Below are 22,811 nucleotides of genomic sequence, written 5' to 3' on the forward strand. Positions count from 1 at the left end.
CAGCAACCTTACATGTATCTGGTCTGAGCTTCCCCTCCCCCACCCCCTTCTTCATCTCATGTCTTCAGGGCTGGGTCCTGGGCCATGCCTGGCTCCTCGCGTTAGAAGTATTTGGGGGAGATTGTCAGAAGTGCTTTGTCCTGAGCCCACCCCCAGAAGACTGAGTGAATAGGGCTAAAATGAGGCCCAGGATTAGATACTTTCAAAGTCCCCATTCTCATCCCCTGAGCACTGGGGACCCCCTGCCCCTTGGGAGCTTGAGTTGCATTATTTGTCAAAAGAGGGTTTGAATGCTCAGCTCTCCTGTAGGGAACAGAGGAGAGGAGGGTTGTCAGGACAGTTCTGCCTGGAGACCAGATAGCAGAGTTGGTCCTGGGAGGAACCAGTGCGATCGTCTGGTGGCCCTGTTCCTGGAAGCAGGTGTGGCTTCTGTGGCTCTATTTCCTGACTCCTTTCTGGAGTGACAAAAGCAGTTGGGAAGAAGGTAAGACAAACGTGGGTGCCTCCGTTCACATAGACCTGTTGTCAACCCCTCATTGCACAACCTTTAAGAACCCGTTCCCTCTGGGTTCTGTGACTGGGGCCCTGGGTGAAATTAACCCAACGGCGAAACCAGCTGCATAAACTGAAGGAGCAGCCTTTGCTCTGTCATGCCTTCAAACGGTGACTAAGCAATAGCTGTCGTGTAGCGCAGGTGTTGGCTAAATGACCCGAGCCTTGACATCTGTTGGGACTGAGGCCTCGCAGTCAGCTTGCTGGCAGCTTGTCTGTGGGGCGTGGCCTTGGTTACGTGGCCTGGGCCTCGCTGCTTTGTCGGCTCTGTTGGGCTCACATTATGAGTTTAGTTAGGGCTTTGGAACTTTTACGTCTATAATGTCTGCCAGACCCTTATCATCAAGTTGGCTTTGTGATAAGGGCTAGGTTCTTACTTATTGCCTGCAGTCCTCAGACTGATACTGTTTATAAATGAATACGCTGAAAGTGCAGTTGGCGAATTCCAGTGAATTTCTTTTAAGAAAATTAATAGTATTTGCTCTCACAGTTGCTGCTTTGTGGCAGTGTTGGGCGAGGTGCACCATGTGTGTAGCCACAAAAGTATAGACGTATCGGTAAAGAAATAGTCTTTTTAAAGGAAATTTTTTTTTAAAAAGTGACTCCATTTGATCTCTGTTCAGTAAGGAATGTGTAATGCATGCTTGTTATATCTTAAACCATTTCAAATGACAGGTGCCAAAAAGTCTACTTTGCTTGTAGTCTTAATTTTCTGAAATTAAAAAAACCACATTTTTATCGGGTATTGTAATAAAAAAAAAGAGAGAGAGAGACAAGAGAAGCTATATATTCATTCATTGCAGGATGATCTTAAAAGCCCAGGGTTGTAAGATGAATAAGTTCTGGGGTCTCACATGCAGCATCGGGGCTCCAGTTAACAGCACTCTACTATGTACTTCAAAGTTGCTAAGAGTAGATCTTAAATGTTCTCGTCACAACAAATAAATGGTAACTGTGTGACGAGAGGGAGGTATCAGCTGACGCTATGGTGGCAATCACACTGTGATATGCAAATGTATCAGGTCAACAGTTGTACTTACACAGCGTTCTGTGTCAGTTGTCTCTCAATTTTAAACAAAAGCAGAACTAGGGATAAAAGCCTCCATCTAAAAGACACTGCAGAATGTAACTATGTTTGTGAAGTGAATACAAAGTTAATATGAGGCACCTTCATTTTCTCCGCCTTCTCATGTTACAATTTCACACCATATTAAACGTTAAAATACTAAATATCAAAGCTATTTAAAGACATACTCTACAAAAATAATACCAGTAAAAACACTTATTGAAATGGGAACAGCTGGTTTAAATGGGAAACAATGCCTTTAAAACAGCCACAGGCCCCTAACCTCCCAGGTGTATCACCACCCGAGTGCCTGGGCTGCATGGTGCGAAGTGTGCTGGAATTGACTCTCGGCGTCTGCACTGTTTGATCACTCTGTCCTTTATGTCATCCTTCCCATTGTTCTTCTTATTATGTTGTCGCCAGGGCGGCCAGAGCTTGTGTGCGAGGCGGGAAAACAGGTTTGGCGAGGTGCTGAGGTACAATCTGGCTACCCTGCCAGCCTGTCTGATGTCCTTTGTCACTTTTGGGGGTACAGCCAGTTCAGAACAAGACATTCTCTTATGAGAGTTTAAATTGGTTTTTGATGGCCAATTATTCAAGAAAGAATTCCTGAAGGCAAAAGCTACTTAACATAGATTTTTATACTGGGAATACTGGAAAAAAATCATGTTTACATGGAAGAAGAAAAATGAAGCAAGTGACGAGTTATACGTATCCCCCTTGCATTCTATGCCACCTCCCTTATATGAAAGACCTACCTTAGTATCTGTTTTTGCTAACGGAAAGAAAGCTGAAGTGGATTTTCCCTTTTAGGAAAAAATGCAAAAAGCGGAAACAGTGTTTAGCGATAGTTTTGCAGCAGCTGATGTAGAGGCCGCGGCTCCCTGAGCTCCCTCTCCGGGAACCACACTCGGCACCTGGGGATCAGGGCCCCAAGCAGGGAGCTGCATGAGCACCTGGGCGTTACCTCCATGGATCCTGTGCCCCGGCAGCAAGGTGCGCCCAAGGTACCCACTGCTCCATTTTATGCCATTGCTGCTTACAGAGGAGTTCGCAGGAGCACTCTCCTTTCAGATAGCGAGAGAAGCCTGTGTTTTTTCAAAGCATGTGCAACTTGGTGCTTTTAGGGATACCCCCTACCCCCCAATAGTAGAAAGCTCTGTCTGTGAGAGCGTGTGGCCTACAAGCTGTTCTCTGGCCATGTTCAGTACATCCAGCTGCTCAGCCAGAAAGGCCAGCGTCACCCCATGCCTTGTCCCTCTCCAGGTCCTGTCCCTGCTGTCTCCTAACTACCCCTCGGAGTCTGCTTCTCTCCATCTTCAATAATCCAAGCTGCGTATCTCCCCTGGACCCGTACAAACAGCCTCCTAACTGGTCTACCTGAAGCCTTCGGGGCAGCTCCGCTCTGTCCCCTAACCCAAGTTGTGCTCCCACCGCAGCCATTTCTTTTTGAAATAGAAACATGATCATATCCCATTGTACTCAGGCTCACCAGTGACTTTCCGTATACTGTCAGGAAGATTGTTATGTTGGTCAGCTTGGGCTGCTGTAAGACAGCACCATAGATGGGGGGCTTCAATAACAGACATGTATTCCTCACAGCTCTGGAGGCTGAGAAAGCCAAGTGCCAGGTGCCGACTAGCTCAGTGTCTGGCGAGCCGCTCCTCCTGGTTTACAGACAGCCACCTTCTCCGTTTGCTTACGTGGCCTGTCCGTGGCGTGTGCTCCAGGCCAGGGGGCAGGAGGAGCTGTCGTCCTCTTCTTAGAAGGGCGCTGATCGCGTCACGAGAGCCCCCCCTCACAACCTCATCTGACCCTCATGACCTCCCAAAGCCCCACCTCCAGATACCATCACATTGGGGGTTAAGGCTTCGATGTACGAACTTGGGGGGACACCAGCTTCCAGTCCATATCACACATAAACTGTGACGTGGCCTGTAGAGCTCTGCGTTCTCCAAGGGATGAGACTCAGAAATAGATGAGCAGAGGACACAAGTAACACAGCACGCGGCAGCGAGTGGTGAGAGCATGTGAATGGCCCGAAATGATGCAGGCTGAGGTTTTCTGTGGTTACCTTGGGTTGTGTAGTGGTCTTCAAAGTATGGTCACCAGCCTCACCTGGGAGCTCGTCAGAAATGCAAATTCTCAGGCCCCACCCCAGATGCCCACTCAATCAGAAACTCTGCAGCCTGTGTTTTCACAAGCCCTCTGGGTGATTTCGATGGGTGCTAACATTTGAGAATATTGCTGCTGTGAATGCAAAGCGGAGTGATGGAGTTTCGCTGAAAAGAGACTGGGGGGGGGCATTAATGTGCCCCCTCGACAGGATTCAGACTTGTTCGTAAAGGTAACGTCAGGTTCATCACACTAACATTTACTAGTTTATCCCCTGAACAACACCCATTATTGCTGGAGAGACACTGGTAAGTGAAAACAGACCTGGTCCTTGTCCTCAAGGGGCTCACAGCCATAGAGGAGCCAGGAGTAAGTACATCAGTCACACAATGCCCAGTTTACACTCACACACTGAATTAGAGGGTTTCAAGGATCTGTGAAGTTAAGATGCTGTCACTAATTTTTTTTTTTCCATTTTGGCCTATCCATGCTTTGAGAATGGTTTTGGTCCCAATTTTTCCAGAATGCAGCATAGTAGGTGCTCAGAAACATTTGCTGAATGATTCATGAGTTCAGGGACCCGACTGCACACCACCTGGCACATGCTAGACACTTGACAGATGTTTGTGAGTGAATGAATGAATGAAATGAATAAATGAATGTGTGAATAACAAAATTGTTTAGGTGGTTCAACTGGAACTCCCTCCCAACTGCTGGCCTTTGCAGAGAAAAGTAAGGACCAGGTGTCCTATTGTCCATAAAGCTATGCTGAGAGATTTTAAGTGACTCTGGGCCCCCCTCCGTGTGTTAAAATGCTTCTTCTTTCTGAAAGGATGGTGATAGTAAATATTAGTTCATTGTAAAATACTCTTACTGGGAAAAAAATGTCAACATATTATAGCTAAAATTCTTTAAAACTGGTGTAAATTTGGGAGCAATTTCTGCGGGAGACATTGGGATAGTGGGAGCCTGGAGGGCTAGTCATGAGCTGTCTCTGATGTCTGCCCAGGAAGAGCTGAGCTTGTAACAATGAGTCTGCGACCAGCTGGGTGGGAGGAGGCGGGTCGGTTACTCAGTTACGGGGAGGAAACGGGGAAGGGGTGATTTTTAGGCGTTGGGAAAGACGAGACACAGATGGACAAGAGAGCGAACACTCCAAAATAAACAGGAGAGACAAGCCCGCTTTTTTAAAGCCCTTGAGAGACCTGGGAGCTCTAGTTGAGGGGATTTAATTGTGTTCAAATACGGTGAAACAGGTTTAGATTTGTTTGGCGGCACTGTTTTGTGTCTGCCTACTGTGCCCCAGCGCTTCGAGGTGGTGGTGGCCGATGAGGGAGAGAAGACAGAGGTGGGCAAAGGGTGGAGGGAGGTGGAGCGTGAGCGTGGGCTGGTCAGGCCGTGCACAGGTGGGGCTGCACTTGCAATCAGGGAGCACTGAACATGTCTGGGCTGGAGGACTGACAACAGGTAGCCAAGGGGTATGCGGCAGGGAGGGTTAGACGGTCGTCAGCCAAGTAATTGGTGTTGTCTCTGTTCAGCTGTGGGGATGTGGCCGTGACCACAAAGCTGGGCAGGTGGCTGGAGGAAACTGAGTGACAAGGGGACAGTAGGCTGATGGCAGCGATGGGTAGCTGACTAGCAGCAAACAGAAACAGAAGGAGGGAGCGAAGAAGTGAGGGAGGGAGGGAGGGAAGGGAGAGGACACAGGGAACAGAATATTTTGCTGGCTCTCTTGCTACTGTAGCTGCCTGACAAGGAAAACACAAACAAGCAGCGTAGCGGATGGAGGGTAAGAAGCCCCAGCGAGTCCCAGGAAAGACGTCAGGACGGAGGAAATCCGGGGTTCTGCAAAGAAGGCAAGGGAAGAACAGTGTAAAGTAAAATCTCTCTCTCTCTCTCTCTCTCTCTCTCTCTCTCTCTCACACACACACACACACACACACACACACACACACACACACACACACACAGCCTTCTAATGCCCTCTGAAGGCAAAATGAAGCAACCTGCTTTCTTAAGCTTCTTCCAGAAGGGAAGGCCATTGCCAAGGCTACCGCTGAGAGCGAGCTTGTCTTTTCCAGGCGGACCTCAGAAAAATAAAGAAGAGATGAGGTGCGGAGGTAGGCGGGGGCCTTCCGGTCAGTTGAGAAGCTTGGGCTCCATCCTGGGAGTGATGAGACGTCACACGGGCTTAGAGGTAGAGGATGCGCTGTGGGGAAGGTGAGGCCGGAGGCAGGGAGGCCGCTGCTGGGGAGAAATGGCGGAAGCATGGCACAGAACGCCAACGGGGTGAAGAAAACAGAGCAGGTTTGAGGTGTAGGCCGGGAACTCACAGGCTTGGTGACTGACAAGCTGTGGGGAGGAGGAGGAAAACACAGTAACCTGTAGCTTTGGGCAATGAGGCAAATAGTAATGCTATTAAGAGAATAACAATACACACGAAATAGCAAGGGTGTTTATCATCCCAGGGGAATCCCAAATAGCCCTGAAGTAACGGGGACCTCCCGGATGGTATTCAAGCCTGCTCAGAACAACTCGGCTGTCCTCACCTGATCAGAGACAGGTGTCCTTTTACTTCAGTGATTGACAGGCCTCCTTTGGGAGCTTGCTCTTTACCACCTAGAAAGACCTCCCACAGGATTCAATCTGAATGGATCTTAAACCAAAGGCAGCTTCTCTGATATGCTGTGTGCTCTGTGCCGTGTAGCACAGTGAAAACCCAGAAATATGCAGTAACGATAACCAAATTCATGTCGTACTTTGCAGCCTAATCCGTTCCTTACCTTATACCAGGGTTGTCCTTTCCATCCCCATAAGCATCGAGGCCAGGACAGCTCGTGGGGGAGCCCAGGCAGTGTGGACAAACACTTAACAGTTACATGTCCAGTTACCTTCCTACTTGGACAAGAATATCTTCGTAGCCACAGGAATGGAAAACACGTCTAAAGGCCGGCTTTTCATGTGACTGAAAGTTGGTGAAATATGAAATATGACTGTTTAGTGATCCTTGCTCGTGCTTGGGCGTTCAGCTGAGCTGGCGGTGTTTGGATGGATAAGAAAATAACAACCCATCTGATTCATAAAAGATTACACATTTATTTCAGAAAGCCTCTTTCTTATCGTAATCACAAATTGTGCTGTTACAAACAACATTTCACAGAGTTGATGCTCTATTAACAGCGATTCCATCCATGAGAGACCATCTTGAGTCAGTGTAGCTCTTTGAAGGTTTTTTTTTAAATTAATTTCAATTTGAGGAAGCTTTACTCTGCTGAGAGAGTTGAAAATAAATCATGAAATTTACTTATCATGTTCAAACATTATGAGATTACATTTAATGAATTATTATTGCAGAAAGATTTTGATTTCATCACATAAACTACCATCACGTATATTGTCATTTTAACGATCTCTTAAATGTAATGTCACGAGAAGAACCAAGTAATGTGAATAATGTGAGGAGCCGATATCAAACTTCTACATCCAAATTTAAAAGGAATACGAATTGTTTAGATTCATGGTAAAATATTCGTGTCTCCATGTGAACTGTAGCAAATACTGTGCTATTTGTGAGACCCTGGACACAAACTCAAACAGAAAGAGAAGTAAGAAAAGTGACACTTATTGCTATAAGGAAACTACTTATTCAAGAATTGTATTTACGAGGGAAAAAAAATTTCTCTTGCAGTATCTCAACCACAATTCTCATTTATGTCATTGTTTTTTTAGTTTGTAATGTGCTTGGCTTAAAATGGCTTTGATAATGTACATTATTTCAGGGGTTCTAAAGAGGAACAAACACAGGGTGCCAAAAAAATGGATACACATTTTAAGAAAGGAAAAAACTGTATTAAAATTGTATACTGACAACAAAAGGTGAATACAAGTCATGTATACACATTTTTTGACATCCCCGGTATTTTCTTTTGATGTGATAACCAAACAATGAAGCCTGGGATACAAACAGAAAAAAAAAAAGGAATTGCATTTATGTTCTGAGAGAAAGGGTCTGACACATTACTTACTTTGTGTTCTTATTAAACCAAGCGCTTCTGTGACTCAGAATCTTGCTACGCTCCAAAGCGGTGTTCGCCTCTGACGGTGGTAATGCCGTCACAGCTTTAGGTGCAGCCCTGTTTTGTTTTGAGGACATAGAGCTCGCAACAGCATTGCCCTTGGACCTGCAGGGTGCCATTCTGGACAGCACTGTTCAGAGGTCACCAGCTTCCCAGGCAGCCCTGTTTTCCTTCCTTTTCTTACAAGAGCTTTATAGAGCTATTAAGTCACAGAACATAACACTCACCCCTTGAAAGTGGTTTTTACTGTATTCACCCTAAAAAGAAGCCCTGTACCCATTAGCTGTCACTTCCTATAATCCGCTCCCTCCAGCCTCTAGCAGCCACTAATTTACTTTATGTCTCTATCGAATTGCTTTTTCTGGACATTTCACGTAAATAGAATCACACAATACGTGGCCTTCTGTGTCTGGCTTCTTTCACTCAGTATCGTATTTTCAAGGTTCGCCCATGTGGGAGCGTGTGTCGGGGCTGCATTCCTCTTTGTGGCTGAATAATCTTCCCCAGTGTGGATACTAACTTTCTGTTGATTCACTCATCAGTCAGCGGTGACGTGTGGGGTGTGTACTGCTTGCTTATTATGAATAATGCCACTATGAGCACTTGTGCACCTGTTTACATTTCTCTTGGGTCAATACCTGGGAATGGAGTTACTGGGACATGTGCTTCCTCTATAAGTAATGTTTTAAGGAATTAACCAAATGGCTTTACGAAGTAGTTCTGTAATTTTACAATCCCACTGGCCATATATGAAGGTTCCAGTTTCTCCCCATCCTTGTCAACATGTGTGATCGCCTGGGTTTTTGATTCTCGCTCTCCTGGAGCTGAGTCCCTGTTCTAAACCCTTTCCAAGTATTAACTCACTCCATCCTCCCGACATTGCTATGTCCAGAAAAGGGAATTCAGGTTCAGGGAGGATCAGTGCTAACACGCCGGAGAGTGGCAGAGCTCTAATTGGCAACGTAAATAAAACACTATTTACATAAATACATAAATAAAAATTTGAACACTCAAGGGAATGAAAACAATTTGGAGAGAGTCCCTGTCCCTGCCTCCATTTTTGACAAGACCTTCCTGAGTTTACGACAAAATCCTGTTTTATGCAGGCTGGTCCCCTGCTAACATCTTCAATTGACTCCTGCCTTATGCCTCAGAGTTAGCTGGTATTGGGACTTAATATTGAGAAAAAGAGGGAGAATGAAGTTGTCTCTGAATATTCATTTCAATTAAGGCAAAATTTTCCATTTAACCAAGAACGAAATCTACCAGCCACTTATATTTTGTGACTACTAATTTGAAATTAAAAAAATTCACTTTTACAAAGAAGATTTGAAAAGCTCTGTTCTGCAAGTATGATTGATCTTTATTCTTCTCAGGCCAAAATGGTTTCCGAAGTACACATTTCCACATTCTTAATGAAGTCTGTGAAATTGACTTCAAAGCCAATTTTTAGGAATGTCTTAATTCCATGAAGATACATGCCATCTTTTAAAATTCTAATTTTACACCAATTTATAATTGTAAAAAACTATATATTTTTTTATATAAGGATAATAATTAAGCATATCTTTTGATGTTCACTCTCAAAAGTAGAAGTGTCAAGAGTCTTAAGAACATGGCAGTAAAATGTAAGACTTGGAATTAAGCGTCTTCGACTTGTACCCCAGGAATCTGATTTCCAGGTCTCTGTGCTATTTAAGAAGAATCTTGTGCGTGAAGACAAACTTCCAAGGGTCTCTCTTCAGTAGTTCTGCCTCTGTCTCAGGCACCAAGATGGCAGAGGCTGCCCGTGGCCAGGCCTCAGATCTGGAGATCGTCATGTCTGTCATTCACAGATGGTGACATAAAATCTGAAGGAGGTGGGGGAGGCGACCTCCGGGATCAGTGAGCCCGTCGTTTCCCTCTGACAATTTCCTTCGTGCTGTAGCTCGGTTATTAGGAGAGCTTGTGAGGAGGACTAAGGCCATTTTCAATGAGGGGTACCAGCTGCCTCACCACTTTGGAGAAGTCCAAGTTCCAAAGGAAGGTGCACAGGGAGAAATGTTTAGTTTGGAGGAAAAATTGGTTCTGTTTAAGGCATTACTCATTCGTTGTTTGGGGCGTTTTATGAGCACTTTATATCTCCTAGTCACACGGAACCATGCTTGATAATGTTATATAAACAAGCAAACTCTCACATACTTATTATTTAACAACTTTATTGAGCTATAATTTGCATGCCATGTTTCACTCATTTAACGTGTACAGCCATCTTACTTGCCATAGCGGACAGGGTAGAGTGTTCTATAGCATATGGGGCCCGATGATATAACTTTGAAAGTACAGGGCCTGCTGGTGGTAGGGTTAAAATGTACTAATGAAAATATTAATTTTTTAGATAATACTACAGTATAGGGCCCAAGTAATTATTTTAGGTTTCAAAATGTGTAATCAACCTCCACAAGTAACTTGTTTTGGCAACATCCTTGCTTATCAAAGAGAGTTCGAGATGTTTGCCCCTCCAGGAGTTTCACCGTAAAACTCCCATTCCCTTTGGCGGTGTTGACAGGTTTATTTTCATGTTACAAATACATGAAGAAACGAGACTGAAGTTTTGGAGCCTAACATCACAAGCTTTGGAGTACAGCCAAGTGCATGGTGAAAATTTTACAATGTGTTTCCTTTTCTGACTTTTGGTTACATACCCGGAAGTCACTGTCCTGGTCAGTTTTTTACTGTTCCTGGTAGTTATTAGGGTGTCAGCAGGTGATAATCAATTCATGCCCGTTTTCTTGACTCGTGTTTAGAAACAAATGAGAACTAAGATGCGTCAGACAGACAGAAATGATCAGTTTTATTACTGATAAACTGACTGGAAAGCAGGGCTTGCGTGTGCAGCCGCCAGGTTCCCGTGGGTCATGATGAAAAGGTTGGATGCTAGCGCTGGAAAACTCAGAATTTCAGGGGCCCAAAGGAGGGCGAGACTATTTCTCACCTAGAAGTCCAGAGGTGGTGTAGATTGTTGCCCGGTTCCCGGCACCGAGCCTCCCACCAATTTTGTTGATTTGTTTTGTGTGCTTTCCTTTGCCAAGTTCGTCTTGGGGTCTAGAGTGGGTGCTCCAGCTCCGGCCATTGTGCATACATTCCAGCCGACAGGAACAAGGAGTGGTTAAGGGCAGGATGTCTCCATTTAAGGACACACCGTTTCTGCTTATATCTCATTAGAGAGAACACGGTCAGCCACATCTAACTAGGAAGTTTTTAGCTGGGCAGCCACGTACCATTCTAAAAGCTGAGAATTCCGTTACAGGAGGGGAGACGACCTATGGTGCCTGCCACATTTCTGGGTTAAACTCCCAGCCAGGCAGAGGCAGAGGCCGAGCTAGGTGACCACTGGCCTCTCCTATCGCACGGGGCCCGCTGCTCACCCAGGGCGGAGACGCCCCTCCAGGGGAACCCAGAAAGCGCCGAGCCAAACGCGCTGGCTTCCTTCTCACTGTCCTCCTGAGGCAGGTGAGTCCCTCCTACACGTCTCCTTCCTGGCCGACGCCCGGCTTTTCGGAGGGGCGGTACAGAGAACTGTCATAAGGCAGGAAGGCGGCGCACGACTGGGCACCACAGTAACAAGGTTTCCGTGGCTTCGCGTCATCGGGCTGTTCCTGGTCTTCACTGTCCATTCGGTTAAGGAATCTTCCTGAATAGTCATAAGAGAGTTCTTCTCCGGGCAAAATGTCTCTGGCTGCAAAGAGCGCCAGCCTGGGGACCATGGAGTCGGCTCGGACAGGAACCATCAGCAGGTTGGGCGCACAGGAATGGTTCAGGAATCTCCCGACGTTTCCCACCCGCGCGGGGTCCACAAACGTCTCTAAGACCCGCGCGTCCCGAACGTGCTCCCTCACGGCTATGATGTAGTTCGGATCGCGGACCGTCTGTGCCTGGATTCTTCTCCGGGCTTCAGCGGCTCCTAAGACCTCGCCAGCGTATTCGCAGACGAAGTGTCCTTTCGGGACGCGCTCCAAGGCGCGCAGGCCCCAGCCCTTCTTCTCGGTCCGGAACACCTGCAGCCGGAGCTGCAGGCCCCGCTGGACCACCCTGTTCCCGCACAGGTCCCCGCAGCGGCACAGGGCGTTGCATTCGAACACCGGCGGGGCGCGCCGCGCCGCTGAGGCCGTCAGCACGAGCCGGAGGCGCGAGCCCTCGTCGTAGCTGTCCCCACGCCGCAGGCAGGCGCAGGTGCCCGGGCGGCAGCGGGCGCGGCGGCAGCTGCATCCGGGCAGGGTGATCAGCGCGGGGTCCGTGTCCGCCCCGGGCCCAGCCACGTGGTCGGGCGTGTACTGCAGGGAACAAGGACGCGAGTCAGGCTGGCTGGCCGCATAGTTCATACAGGTTTCCAGCAGCGTTTGGCCGGATACTTGTTATTCCAACATACGAGTATATAAAAATAAGACAAAACGCAACCAATTAAAATATTGTCTGAAAACATACCTAACTAAAAAAAAAAAAAAGGGGGGTTCATTTTAAGATTTAAAATTCTGTGATTTCATTTTAGGTATAGGAATAACAATATAGGAAATACATATATAACTCCCCCCCGCCCATCAGAAATGGAAAGCTTTGTAACCCATTTTGTTCCCCTTTTAGCTCTGGATGTCAGGAAAATCAGTGCTGAGTTTAGTTTTTGAATGCTGTTAAGTGTTTTATCCTTGGCTTTTGACCGTTTTACATTTATCTGATAATACAAATACATATATGTATTATTTATTGTGAGTCACCTCAGATCCTTTTTGGCGACAAGAAACTCATAAATGATAGATAAATCAATGAAAACTGGCCTTTGGGAGAGAGTCTTCCACTTATTTTTTTGCAAGAATTTTAATTTGAAGATTCTTTAAATTCTTAAATATTGTTTTAAAAAGACGCTATTGCTGTATAGTTCTATTTGAATCTTTACAGTGTTAAAAACACGCATTTGGCTAAGAAATTTCACAGGGAATTCTAAAAATCATATTTGTTATAGATATTAGCAGATATTTAAATTTCTTGTACTTGCATGCATGTAGATGTCTTACTTAATGAGAAAGGGATAATGTGAAAAGTTTCTCAAAATTTTATATTTAAAAATGTTACAGAAAAAGAAGGAAGTCCTAAGTCTCGAGCCTCTGTGTGAAGGCTGCATCTGCCTATTTCCTCACTGGCATGAAGCAGCGTATTTTCACACCCTGAAGATTAAGCATATTTCTTTATGGATAGAATAACTCTTGCTTGCACGGAACATAACTCATGCATTTATAGCCGCTTTTAGTGTGCTTAGACCCAATTTCAATGGGGGTGGGGGAGGGAGGTTTCCCCACCCCTCCAACAAGCAGTGCTGCTTGTCCTACAATTCAACTCAATTCTGACACTCTCTACCAGATGACACCACATTCCACAGGTTAAGGGCTCAGTCCTACAAGACTGCCCACCCCCCATTTTAGGTGCCAGTTGAAAGTCTAGGTTGTTACCTGGGCTTCTGACAGACTGGCTGTACATCAGAGGTTCCCAAGAGCCCCTCCTTGGGCTTTGATTAATTTGCTCGAGTGGCTCACAGAACTCAGAAACGTTTTACTCACTAGATTACCCGTTTATCATAAAGGTTATAACTCAGGAACAGCCAGATGGAAGCGATGCACAGGGCAAGGGGTGCAGAAAGGCACGGAGCTTCCACGCCCTCTCCAAGGCCGTGGGTCTCCCAGCACCTCCATGAGTTCACCAGTCTGGAGGCTCTCCGAACCCCGTCCTCTTGGGTTTTTGTGGAGGCTCCACTGCATAGTCAGGATTGACTGAAGCACTGGCCATTGGTGACTGATTCAACCTCTATCCCCTCTCCCCTCCCTGGAGGTTGGGGGGTGGGATTGGAGTCGGGTGTGGGGGTGGGGAGGAATGAAAGTTCCAACTCTCTGGTCACATAGTTGCCTCTGGCAGCCAGTCCCCATACTCAGGCACTTAACAAAAGTCACCTTCATGGCTCTCATCAAACTTAGGAAATTGTGAGAGTTTTAGGAGCTCTGTCCAGAAACGAGGACAAAGACCAAATATATTTTTCTTATTATATATCATAATATCATACCTGCTTAGTTCCAAAAAGGGTTTAATAAGGCCTACAAAGAGGTAAGATAAATGAACAGTAGGTACGTGAGGCGAAGGCTACAGTAAGCGCGAGCTCAGACACACACAGCATGGAGGAGCCTGGATACCTGTGGGCCTGAGAGTAGCCGCTTCAAACGGGGAGATATGGGCAGATGAACGGCTTGCACTGTCCATGAGGAACAGCCTCCCTGCTCAGAAGCAGCACTGACTTTCCCCAATGTGGAAACGGGAGAGGAATGTCACCAATGTGTCCGTCTAAACCGTTCTTTTCCAGGAAGCAGTTTCATGGCTGTTTCTCACTCTGACCAGCTGCACAGCCTGTAATTCAGGGATGGACCTGAGTATCTAGAGGAATGTTCGAACCTGGTAGTGTCCCTGCCCCCCCCCCCCCCCCCCCCCCCCGCCTGTAGTTTTGCTTTAATGGAAAATTCCAGAAAGAAAACTGGTAAGTTTTAAGTTGCATGCCTTTCTGAGTAGTGTGATGAAATCTCGCACCATCCAGCTCCGTCCCACCTGGGACGTGAATCATCCCTTTGTCTAGTGTGTTCCTGCTCTTTACCTCTTAGCCTTCTCCATTATCAGATATTTTTGTGTGTTTGTGTGTGTGGTGGTGGGGGGTAGGGTGAGACCACATTCACATAACCACGTAACTTCCATTACAGTATACTGTTATAATTGTTGTATTTTTCTTATTGTTGTTAATCTCTTACTGTGCCTAATTTATTCATTAAACTTTATCATAGGTGTGTATGTATAGGAAAAAACACAGAACATATATACAAGGCTCGGTAATATCTGTGGTTTCAGCCATCCACCAGGGGTGTCTGAATGTATCCCCCAAGGATAAATTGGGGGTCTGCTGTATCTTTCCGTCAATCCTCCATTAATATTGTATCTCTGGGCCAAGCTTGGAAAAGGTATTGAACATCATAAGGGGCTCAGTGGAGCTATGCAATTAGTTACAAAACGCTACACTTTAAAAAACGCAGAGCTGGTGGGAAGGAGTGACATGTTCGGAGAGATGGGGATGAGTGGGAGCCCCTGCAGGGAGGCCTACGCTCCGCTTAAAATGTGACTCGGGGGTGGGGAGCGGAACTCGCTTCTCTTGTCTGTGTCACTTCTTACAGCTTTAGCTTGGCAGAGATGTCCTAAAGGGATAAAGGATGACTTAGAAAAAGATGCCCCATCAGTCACATTAAATGACTGCTGTCGTACCCAGAATCTACTTCCAGCTTTTGAGTCAACGTGGAGATGTAAGTGGTTACCTAGACATTTTCAGAAGTACTTGTAAAATGAAGATTTTTCTATCTCTTAGTTAAGTTTTCATGAATAATTCTTTTAAAATGATTTGTTCTTAAAGGAGCACATATTTTTAATGTATTATATAAATCGCTAAACTCTCACGTGAGTCTTTTGGACACAGATAACTCCTTTTAAAATCAAGCCTGATTTACTGCAGCTGTCTAACCAGGAGAGCACATTATTCCTTGCTGAACTTATTTGCATATGGACAGGCTTTTGCTTATTTTTACTTATAGATTTAAAAAAGATTTTGGAGAATCTAGTGATACTTTTTTTTTTTAATTCTGCAATTGAAACTTGATGCACAATCTAAGATCTTTAGAGACTCAGATTACAAATGGTAGCTTATTACAAATGAACTGCAGACATCTTCCCAAGGATGACAGAGGCTTGTGGATCAACTTCCCCTTTAAAGAGAGGATGTTTTCCCCCGATGCATGTAATCATTGACCCTGAAAACAGTAATCATCACGAGTCATTTTATCTCCCATGTTTCCAGTTTCTCCTCCAAAGAAGGTCAGTAAAATACCATTCCAGAAAGGTATTTTACCTAACTTAGAATGGGTATTCTAAAGTATAGTAAAACCTTGGATTGCGAGTAACGTGGTTTGCGAGTGTTCTGCAAGACGAACAAACATTTCTGATGTATTCTAACGTGGCAAATGAGTGATGTCTTGCAATATGAGTAGTTTGTTTCTGGAAAGAATTATGCTCGCAAACCAAGTGTATACTCTTTTTAAAACTGTGGACTAGTTTAACATGATTATGTCATTATTCATCTTTTTAGGCATCTAACTATATATTGAAGTTATTTATTTTTTTCAGAAATAGTCTGATGTCATTGACCTGTCATTCTATTCAAATATTTATATGCCATGTGAACTGTCCAATTTTGAGTATCTGAAAACTAATGTTAAATGTGTTATAAATTTGGAGTCATCTGACAGGAGCTTAAATACTTTCGCTTTGTAACACTCTTTCCATAGTCTGTGTCTTATTTCCTGGTACAAAGCCCAGGGCCAAACTGAACCAAAAGGGCGGTACCCTGAAGGTTTCTGTGCTTACGCTAAGCCAAGGAGAGCGCAAAGCTTGGGGGATGCGCCCACAGAAGCCATGTTTGCACCTATCCGGCACCCACTCCTGTTCTTCTGATAACAGCACCCGACTCCTGCCAAGGAACCTTTCTTGTCTCAGTGGTTTGGATGGGGGTCTGGGTTGGGCCGGGACCTAGACCTGGCGAGTCAGAGCATCACTCATGCTTTTCAAGTGTTTGGTTCACAGATGGGCACAGGACCTCAGGCAGACGAATGAAATACAGTTTTGAGACTTCTGCTGAAACAATTAGGGGAGACACTCTTTTCCCACTGGGGTCAGTAAAGTGTTCACCCGGCATGCCCCGGCTCTACCACACACACAAGACGCGTGGAGCCAGCCCCAGGAAACGGAAGCAGGGGTGCGAAGGGAGGTGGCAGGAAGTTCAGATGGCGCTGCCAGGGGCCTTGGGCCCAGATATGCCCCCAGTTCCCACTCCTGAACTCTGCTGTCATGGGAGGCAACTCCTTTCCTTCTTTGCTTAAGTTTGTGTTGTGTTTGTGTTTCTTGCAAAGAAATGAGTCTTGATTAATCTACACAGGTGGAAGCTGAGAATGGTTCCAGGAAATGGCTGGACAATTCAGTGAAAGACAGAAATGGCTAACCAGCAATGAGGTCTTCAATTGGGAGGTGAGACTAGAGCGGTGTGCGGCGGCCACCCAGGAAACGGCGGCATGGCCTGGAACCCTGGGCCAGCCGCGGAGACCCCGTCAATGAGAACACGGGATCTCTGAAAGGAGACACGTACAGAGCCAGGCTCTTTCTAGCACTGCGACTTACGGCAAGTGACTTGCTAAGCTTTGGGTTAACAACTATAAAACAGGAACAATACCCACATCTGGGTGGGTTCTCATGGAATTTAAACAACGTAACACTGGACTCAGTGCCAGGCACTTGATACTTCTAAAATGGCAGCTTCCTTAAATTCTTCTAGGTGTTATTTCTAGATTTTAATTGTAAGGCATCATGTATTTCTGGCACATTATTTACTCTAAACGTTTCCTTTCTATCTCACAGGTTGCTGTGGAGGAAAAAAATGGGTGAGTCCACGTGCAAAGCTTATTCTAGTGGCCAGCACATACGGCTATCTAATCAGGTTAAGAAAAAACCAGGTTCTGGAGTTTAACTTCTCAGGCTCGAATATACTCAAACCAGAATTATGTGTAGGAAGCCATATTATCCTCCTGTTCTCCATTACTTGATGGGGGAAAACCAAGAGCTGCCCCAGCGGACTTCTTTCATCCACAAATATCGTTTTCCTGCCGCTTACATGCACGTGCTGGGACTTGAGAAGAACCACTCAGAAAAACACACGAGGTGTGGACACCATTTTTATCATTTTTTTGTATTGTCCTAACATCAGCTTTACTTTTTCCTGGTATGAAGTGCAAAATTGATCACGCAAGAGTTGGGAATAAATGTAAAATGTTCAGTGTAAACTGAAAACCAGATCCTTAAAGAAATGGGTAGAGATTTCAAATTTGTTGACAGAAACCTTAAGAGAAAATTTTTTCATAAACCATGGTCACCTGAGAAGCCAAAATGGGAGCAGAGGACAGCATGCTAAGAGCAAATACACCTCCTTGGCTATTGTCACACACAAGCTCTCGTCTCTGAACTAGACCTGCATGTTAATGGCATGAAATTTGGGATGTAATGACATAGACTGTGGTGTCCTCCGGTTGTACTAAATATACGGGTCTTGTCTTGTAAACAACTACACGTCTCAACTACACCCCCAGGCCAGGGATGGCCATGCGGTTTGGGGTGTGGCAGGGTGAGGGGTCAGGTTCCTATCCATAGTACTAGGCACAGAGCAGGTGACTCAGGGAATAGTTTTTGATTGCTTGATTGCAGTTGTTAACTTTTGATGGGAGGTCTGACTTTTCTGAGTTACATTCTGTAAAAGGCCCCGACGCTGAAGTATGCATGACACCTCACAGTATTCTGGGCTTAAAACCTAGGCCTTGATTCTGAATTTGAAGGAAGTGCTGTGGAAATCTTCATTCCTTTTTTGGTTGTTCTGAAACACCAGCCACAAGAATCTTTGTACTTGGCCTCCAGCCCCATGAGTTTGCTTTTGCTCCAAGAAGCTCTTAGGAGACTGTGAGCCAGATAATTCTTTTCAAGGCTAAGTTGAGATCTTAAAAAGGATGTTTGAAGTTGGTTTCAGAAATCTGAAAAATGGCTAGATCCAGCTCATAGTTCAAGAAAATCAGTTCGTTTTTTGTGCTTAGGTTTCAACACCAATGGCGTTATGGTATGCTTGCTTTCAATCTGAACATCTGAGTGTTCTCTGTGCTTTTGCACGAGCACCCCAAAGCAAACCAGACACAAAGTTATTTTTAACTTGAGTTTTTCATGCCTTAATTCTTATGTGTGCATATGCCTGTGAAGGCAGGGTTTGGGGCAAGCAAGCTGTTTTGACCTTTTATGACTGGTTTTTGTGCTCTGTTAATATATGGAAACAAACTAGTTGAAGGCACTTTCAGGCTTGTCGTTTAAATGTTTGAAGCATCTTTTATCTTCTTGGTAAGACTATGGACTCCTCAAGGAAGGGGTCTTGTCTTCTTTCTCTAACTCTTAACTCTGCCCAGAGCTGTGCTTATAGCCAGGCAGCTAGAACACTGCGGGATGGAGTCTGTCTGCTGATTTTCATTCATGCCCATCAGCTGTGGGTATAAGGCTCAATCACCAGGCTTACTCACCCCTCCCCCTTTTTTTATAGCAATCAAGTGCTTTCTATCTGCCCTTGTAAGTTCAAGGGCAGGAATTGTGTTGTCGTCACCATTTTATCTTATGTACCCAGCTTGACATGGTGCCTGGCACATTTCAGGCACTCAATTATCTGTTGAATAAAGAAAACATGTATCAGTGTTTTTGACTAGGCATTCAGCAGTGTTTGGCTTTGAATAAGCTTTCAGGAATCTGTGTTTAATATGGTGCTAGCCAACCGTGTTATTAAGCCTAAACTGTCTAGGCTCGTTTGGGGAAAACTAACCATTTCTGACATCAACATCCTGCTCTACTCTTTGAAAATTGCTGTTGAGTCTACTGCCTTATTTGATCCTCAGACAACCCTAGGCAGCAGGATGGACAGACAGGGTTTGACTGTAATGGATGTGACAAGGGCGATAAAGTTTTAGTTATTTTCATTTTGCAGATGAAGAAACTCAGGCTCTGAGAAATAGCAAAGATGACCAAGACTTCAACCTAGCTCCTACCTCCAAGTTCTGTGCTCTTTCCACCCCAACATTTTTTGTTTTTCCTCTTTTTTTGGTCATTCCTTAGGCAGCATGCAGGTCAAGGTCAGAGTGGGAAAGGTCGAGAAGGAAGTGCTTTGAGGTAGTGATAGCAGTGAACGTTTATTGAGTTCTTTCAGCAAACCAGGAACTGTATTTACTTGTAATTCTCGAAGCAGCCAGGGAGAGAGGCACTATTAGTTTAATTGTACACGGGGGTGGGGGGGTGGATTCTAAGGCTTAGCTGAGGCTAGTTTATATCTGCCCAAAATTTCACAGCATGAGGGAGACTCAGCTAAGTCTGACTCTAGGGGCCAAGCTTTTAACCATGACACTAGGCTGAGATCCCTAGCCTGACCTTGTATATGAGACACCTGAGATCAGAGATTTGCCCCACATCCCCCAGTGAGTTCTGGGGACAGAACAAGGGCAAAAAGCCAGGTTCTCAGGGCTCTTTCCAAGGGACCTCACCAAACCTCTAGTTTTGCCTTTCAGGGAACTGCCAGGCTATGGGCAGGAAAGAGGAATACTCTTGTTAAGGTCATTATGGAGGGTTAACAGAAAAAGATCTAAACCTGTGCTTTTAAGAGCTATTCCCGCCCGCAAATAGTGGGTAAGAAAAAAGGTGAAGTTTGGGAACCACCTGCAATATGAAAGTCACCCACAGATGTACGACCACGTGAGAGGGCAGCGCGCGTAGCCCTCGCGGCCACCTAGCCCCGCCCCCTACCTGAAGGCGCCAGCCCCGCCTCCGTGGCTGCGCGCGCAGCGCTCGTGGTCTTCAAGCCCCGCCCCATAAATGAGAGCGCGGGTCCACGCGCGCCGCTCTTAGCGGCCGAGTCCCGCCTCCTACCTGAAAGGGCTCTGGCCGCGCCCCCGGGGGCCACGTGCTCACGGGGAAGTTCTCTAGGCCGCAGGCGACATCCAGCTCCTCCGTGGGCGCCTCGGGGCCGTCCTCAGAAGCAGCCATCCTGTAAAGCTACTTCGTCCGGTCGCGAAGCGCCCGCCGCCTCGCCGAGGCTGCGCTTCGCAGAGGTTGCTGGGAGTCGTGGTCCCGCGGCCCCACTGCCTCATGGGAGATGCAGTTTTTTTCCTTTCCCGTCCCCAGTGGCCTGTGAGGGCGTCTCCGCCCTGGACCCTCCTCAAGCTTCCCTTAACTTTCTGGTCTGGCTCGTCCCTTGTGTTGAGCCAAATGCGCAACATACAGAGCTAGACCTTGTGAGGTACGGACCAAGCTTTGGGAACACAACAGGAAGGGCTTGACTTTTCCCTGTGAGCCTCAGGGAGGCCTTCAGAGGCGAGGCCATCGGTCCAGGTCTCTGAGGGCTTAGAAGTGGGGGGCGAGGGGGAATGACCCGGGCTTCTGAAGACTGGGAACTTGCGAGGAGGCTGGGCGTCGCGCGACGGGGCTCCTCCGGCGGCGCCGTGGCCTGTGGCGCCCCCTCCCTGCAGGGGTCTGTTCCCGGTCGGGCCCCCCCCCACCCCGAGAAACCCAGCCCGCCCAAGGCTCGGTGTCCCCGAAATTGCCGAAGCCAGTGGAATATCGCCTGACTTAGCAAAGCGCTGCTCCTTGTGGAAGCCCGTCTCCTCGCAGCCCGTGCGCGCCGCGTCCCGCCCCGCGGCGACCTCAGTGTCCCTGCGGCGTGGTGGGTGTCACGCAGGTCTCTCCCCGACCGCTCCTCACCTCCGCGCTTCCTCCGTGACAGCGGCTCCCGTGGCTTCCGGTGCGGCTGCCCGGTGTTAGTGTCCGGCCTGCGGCCCCGACCCCGCGGCCGCCCACCCACGTCCGGACGTTGCTGCGTGCCGACCCACGGGCACGTCCAGCTCCCCGCGGCCCGAGCGGGCGTGTGCCGCAGCCCCCCCTCCCTTTCTCCTTTAGAACAAACTGGGGACAACCTGCCCACGCGCCCCGGAGCTACCGAAGCGTCTCCCCCGCGTCCCTGCCTCTCCTTCGGCCTCCGGCGCTAGAACTTCCCGCCCAAATCTTGTTGGTGCCACTTGCATCATGGTTTTCATTTCCGTCTCAGGCTCTTGGTTTTGTTTTTGTTGTTTTTTTTTTTGCTTGGACTCTTGAAGTCATTTTTGTTCAAGCCTAACAGTCTCTGTACCCCCAAATCACCCTCCCTGCTGCTGCGTCCATGATCTTGGGAGGATGCACCCCCAATTATTACGTCCCGCTGTTTAGAACCCCGTGTTTGCGCCGCGTTTATTGCCAAGTCCACTGTCCGCATCTGGGCGATGAGGCCCTTGGAGACCCAGCCCCGGCCTGGCTCTGTGTTTAGCCCCCGGTAGCCGTCACAGCTTCTCAACACGCCGTCACTGGGGCCCCTGTGCCTTTGTTGGCGTTGTTCTTGTGCCTGCAGGGCCTGTTCCCCATGTCTGTCCACGTGGCCCCGTCTCTACCTCTTTCCTGCAGCTTTGGTTACCTTGTTCTCTGTGCTCCATTTTACTCTTTATCAGCCGTTTCTCACAGTCTCTGCAACTCTTTAATATACTCAGACAAAATCCTACTGACGCCATACAAATGATGCATGGGGGGAGACAGGGAGGTACAGAGAAAGAGACAGGGAGAGGGAGCGAGACAGAAACATTTTGTTTTAAATAATTTGGGTACATTTACTTGCAAGTCTTTTGATATAGGACCAAGGTGGGGTTTTTTTTGTTCGTTTGTTTTTGGTGGTGGTGTTGTATGTGGGTCTACTGATTAGCGTTCCATGTCAGGCTAACTCTGAGTTCCGGTTTGGATGGAGGTCTTTAAAATGGGCAGGAACTAGACGATAGCCAGGCCACCCGAGTTCATGATCTGGTTGCCCACCCCCTGTGTTTTATATTTCTTACACCTACTTCCATGACAAAACCGTTCTTAGTGACTTGCCTCTTTTTCAAGTCTTTCCAGAGTGTTTCCTTTACTTTTCCTAGAGGGCTAAACTCTTTATGCACATAGTTCATCATTGTTTTCTCGGGTAATTATAGAAAGGTATACGTGTCATGAATAGTGTCTCAATGCCAGCTGCTGTAACAGAATGCCATCGTCTGGGCGGCTTAAACGTAGGCTGCAAGGCAGTCACGGAGTAAATGTTTGATCAGACCTGGCTGCACACTTGCTCACTCTTAGGAGTTAGTCACTTATGTAACCCAATTGGCTGTAGTATAATTGAGGGATGTGAGGAAGGCTTAGGGAGAGGACCGTGGAACTTCCACAGAGGGCATGCTTCCTTCTAGCTGGGGAGCTCAGGGAAGGCTTCACGGAGAGGGGGCTGT

At 46.9% G+C, this 22,811-nt stretch overlaps 1 protein-coding gene and 1 long non-coding RNA gene across 5 annotated transcripts in view; one reads left to right on the forward strand and one right to left on the reverse strand.

Moving 5' to 3' along the window:
- Positions 1 to 6,804: 6,804 nt before the first annotated feature.
- LOC109395803 (histone-lysine N-methyltransferase SETMAR) lies at positions 6,805 to 21,326 on the reverse strand. 3 transcript variants are annotated; one of them, XM_019667131.1, is made up of 3 exons: positions 21,103 to 21,326; positions 14,022 to 14,232; positions 6,805 to 12,199 (listed from the first exon to the last, which is right to left on the reverse strand). In XM_019667131.1, exons 2-3 carry the CDS (start codon positions 14,086 to 14,088, stop codon positions 11,313 to 11,315), a joined length of 954 nt encoding a protein of 317 aa, XP_019522676.1. In that variant the 5' UTR covers positions 14,089 to 14,232; positions 21,103 to 21,326; the 3' UTR covers positions 6,805 to 11,312. The 3 variants fall into 3 exon arrangements, with proteins under 3 accessions (XP_019522676.1, XP_019522677.1, XP_019522678.1); XM_019667132.1 differs by lacking the exon at positions 21,103 to 21,326 and adding an exon at positions 20,404 to 20,479; XM_019667133.1 differs by lacking the exon at positions 14,022 to 14,232 and having other exon boundaries at positions 6,805 to 12,122; positions 20,404 to 21,326.
- LOC109395805 (uncharacterized) overlaps positions 20,688 to 22,811 on the forward strand; it is a 426,818-nt gene continuing 424,694 nt past the window's right edge. For both annotated transcript variants that reach the window (XR_002126727.1, XR_002126728.1), the window contains exon 1: positions 20,688 to 20,773. This is a non-coding gene — a long non-coding RNA (uncharacterized LOC109395805). The remainder of the gene's footprint in view (positions 20,774 to 22,811) is intronic.

The sequence above is a fragment of the Hipposideros armiger genome, unplaced genomic scaffold (genome assembly GCF_001890085.2).
Source record: "Hipposideros armiger isolate ML-2016 unplaced genomic scaffold, ASM189008v1 scaffold_483, whole genome shotgun sequence".
Lineage (NCBI taxonomy): Eukaryota > Metazoa > Chordata > Mammalia > Chiroptera > Hipposideridae > Hipposideros > Hipposideros armiger.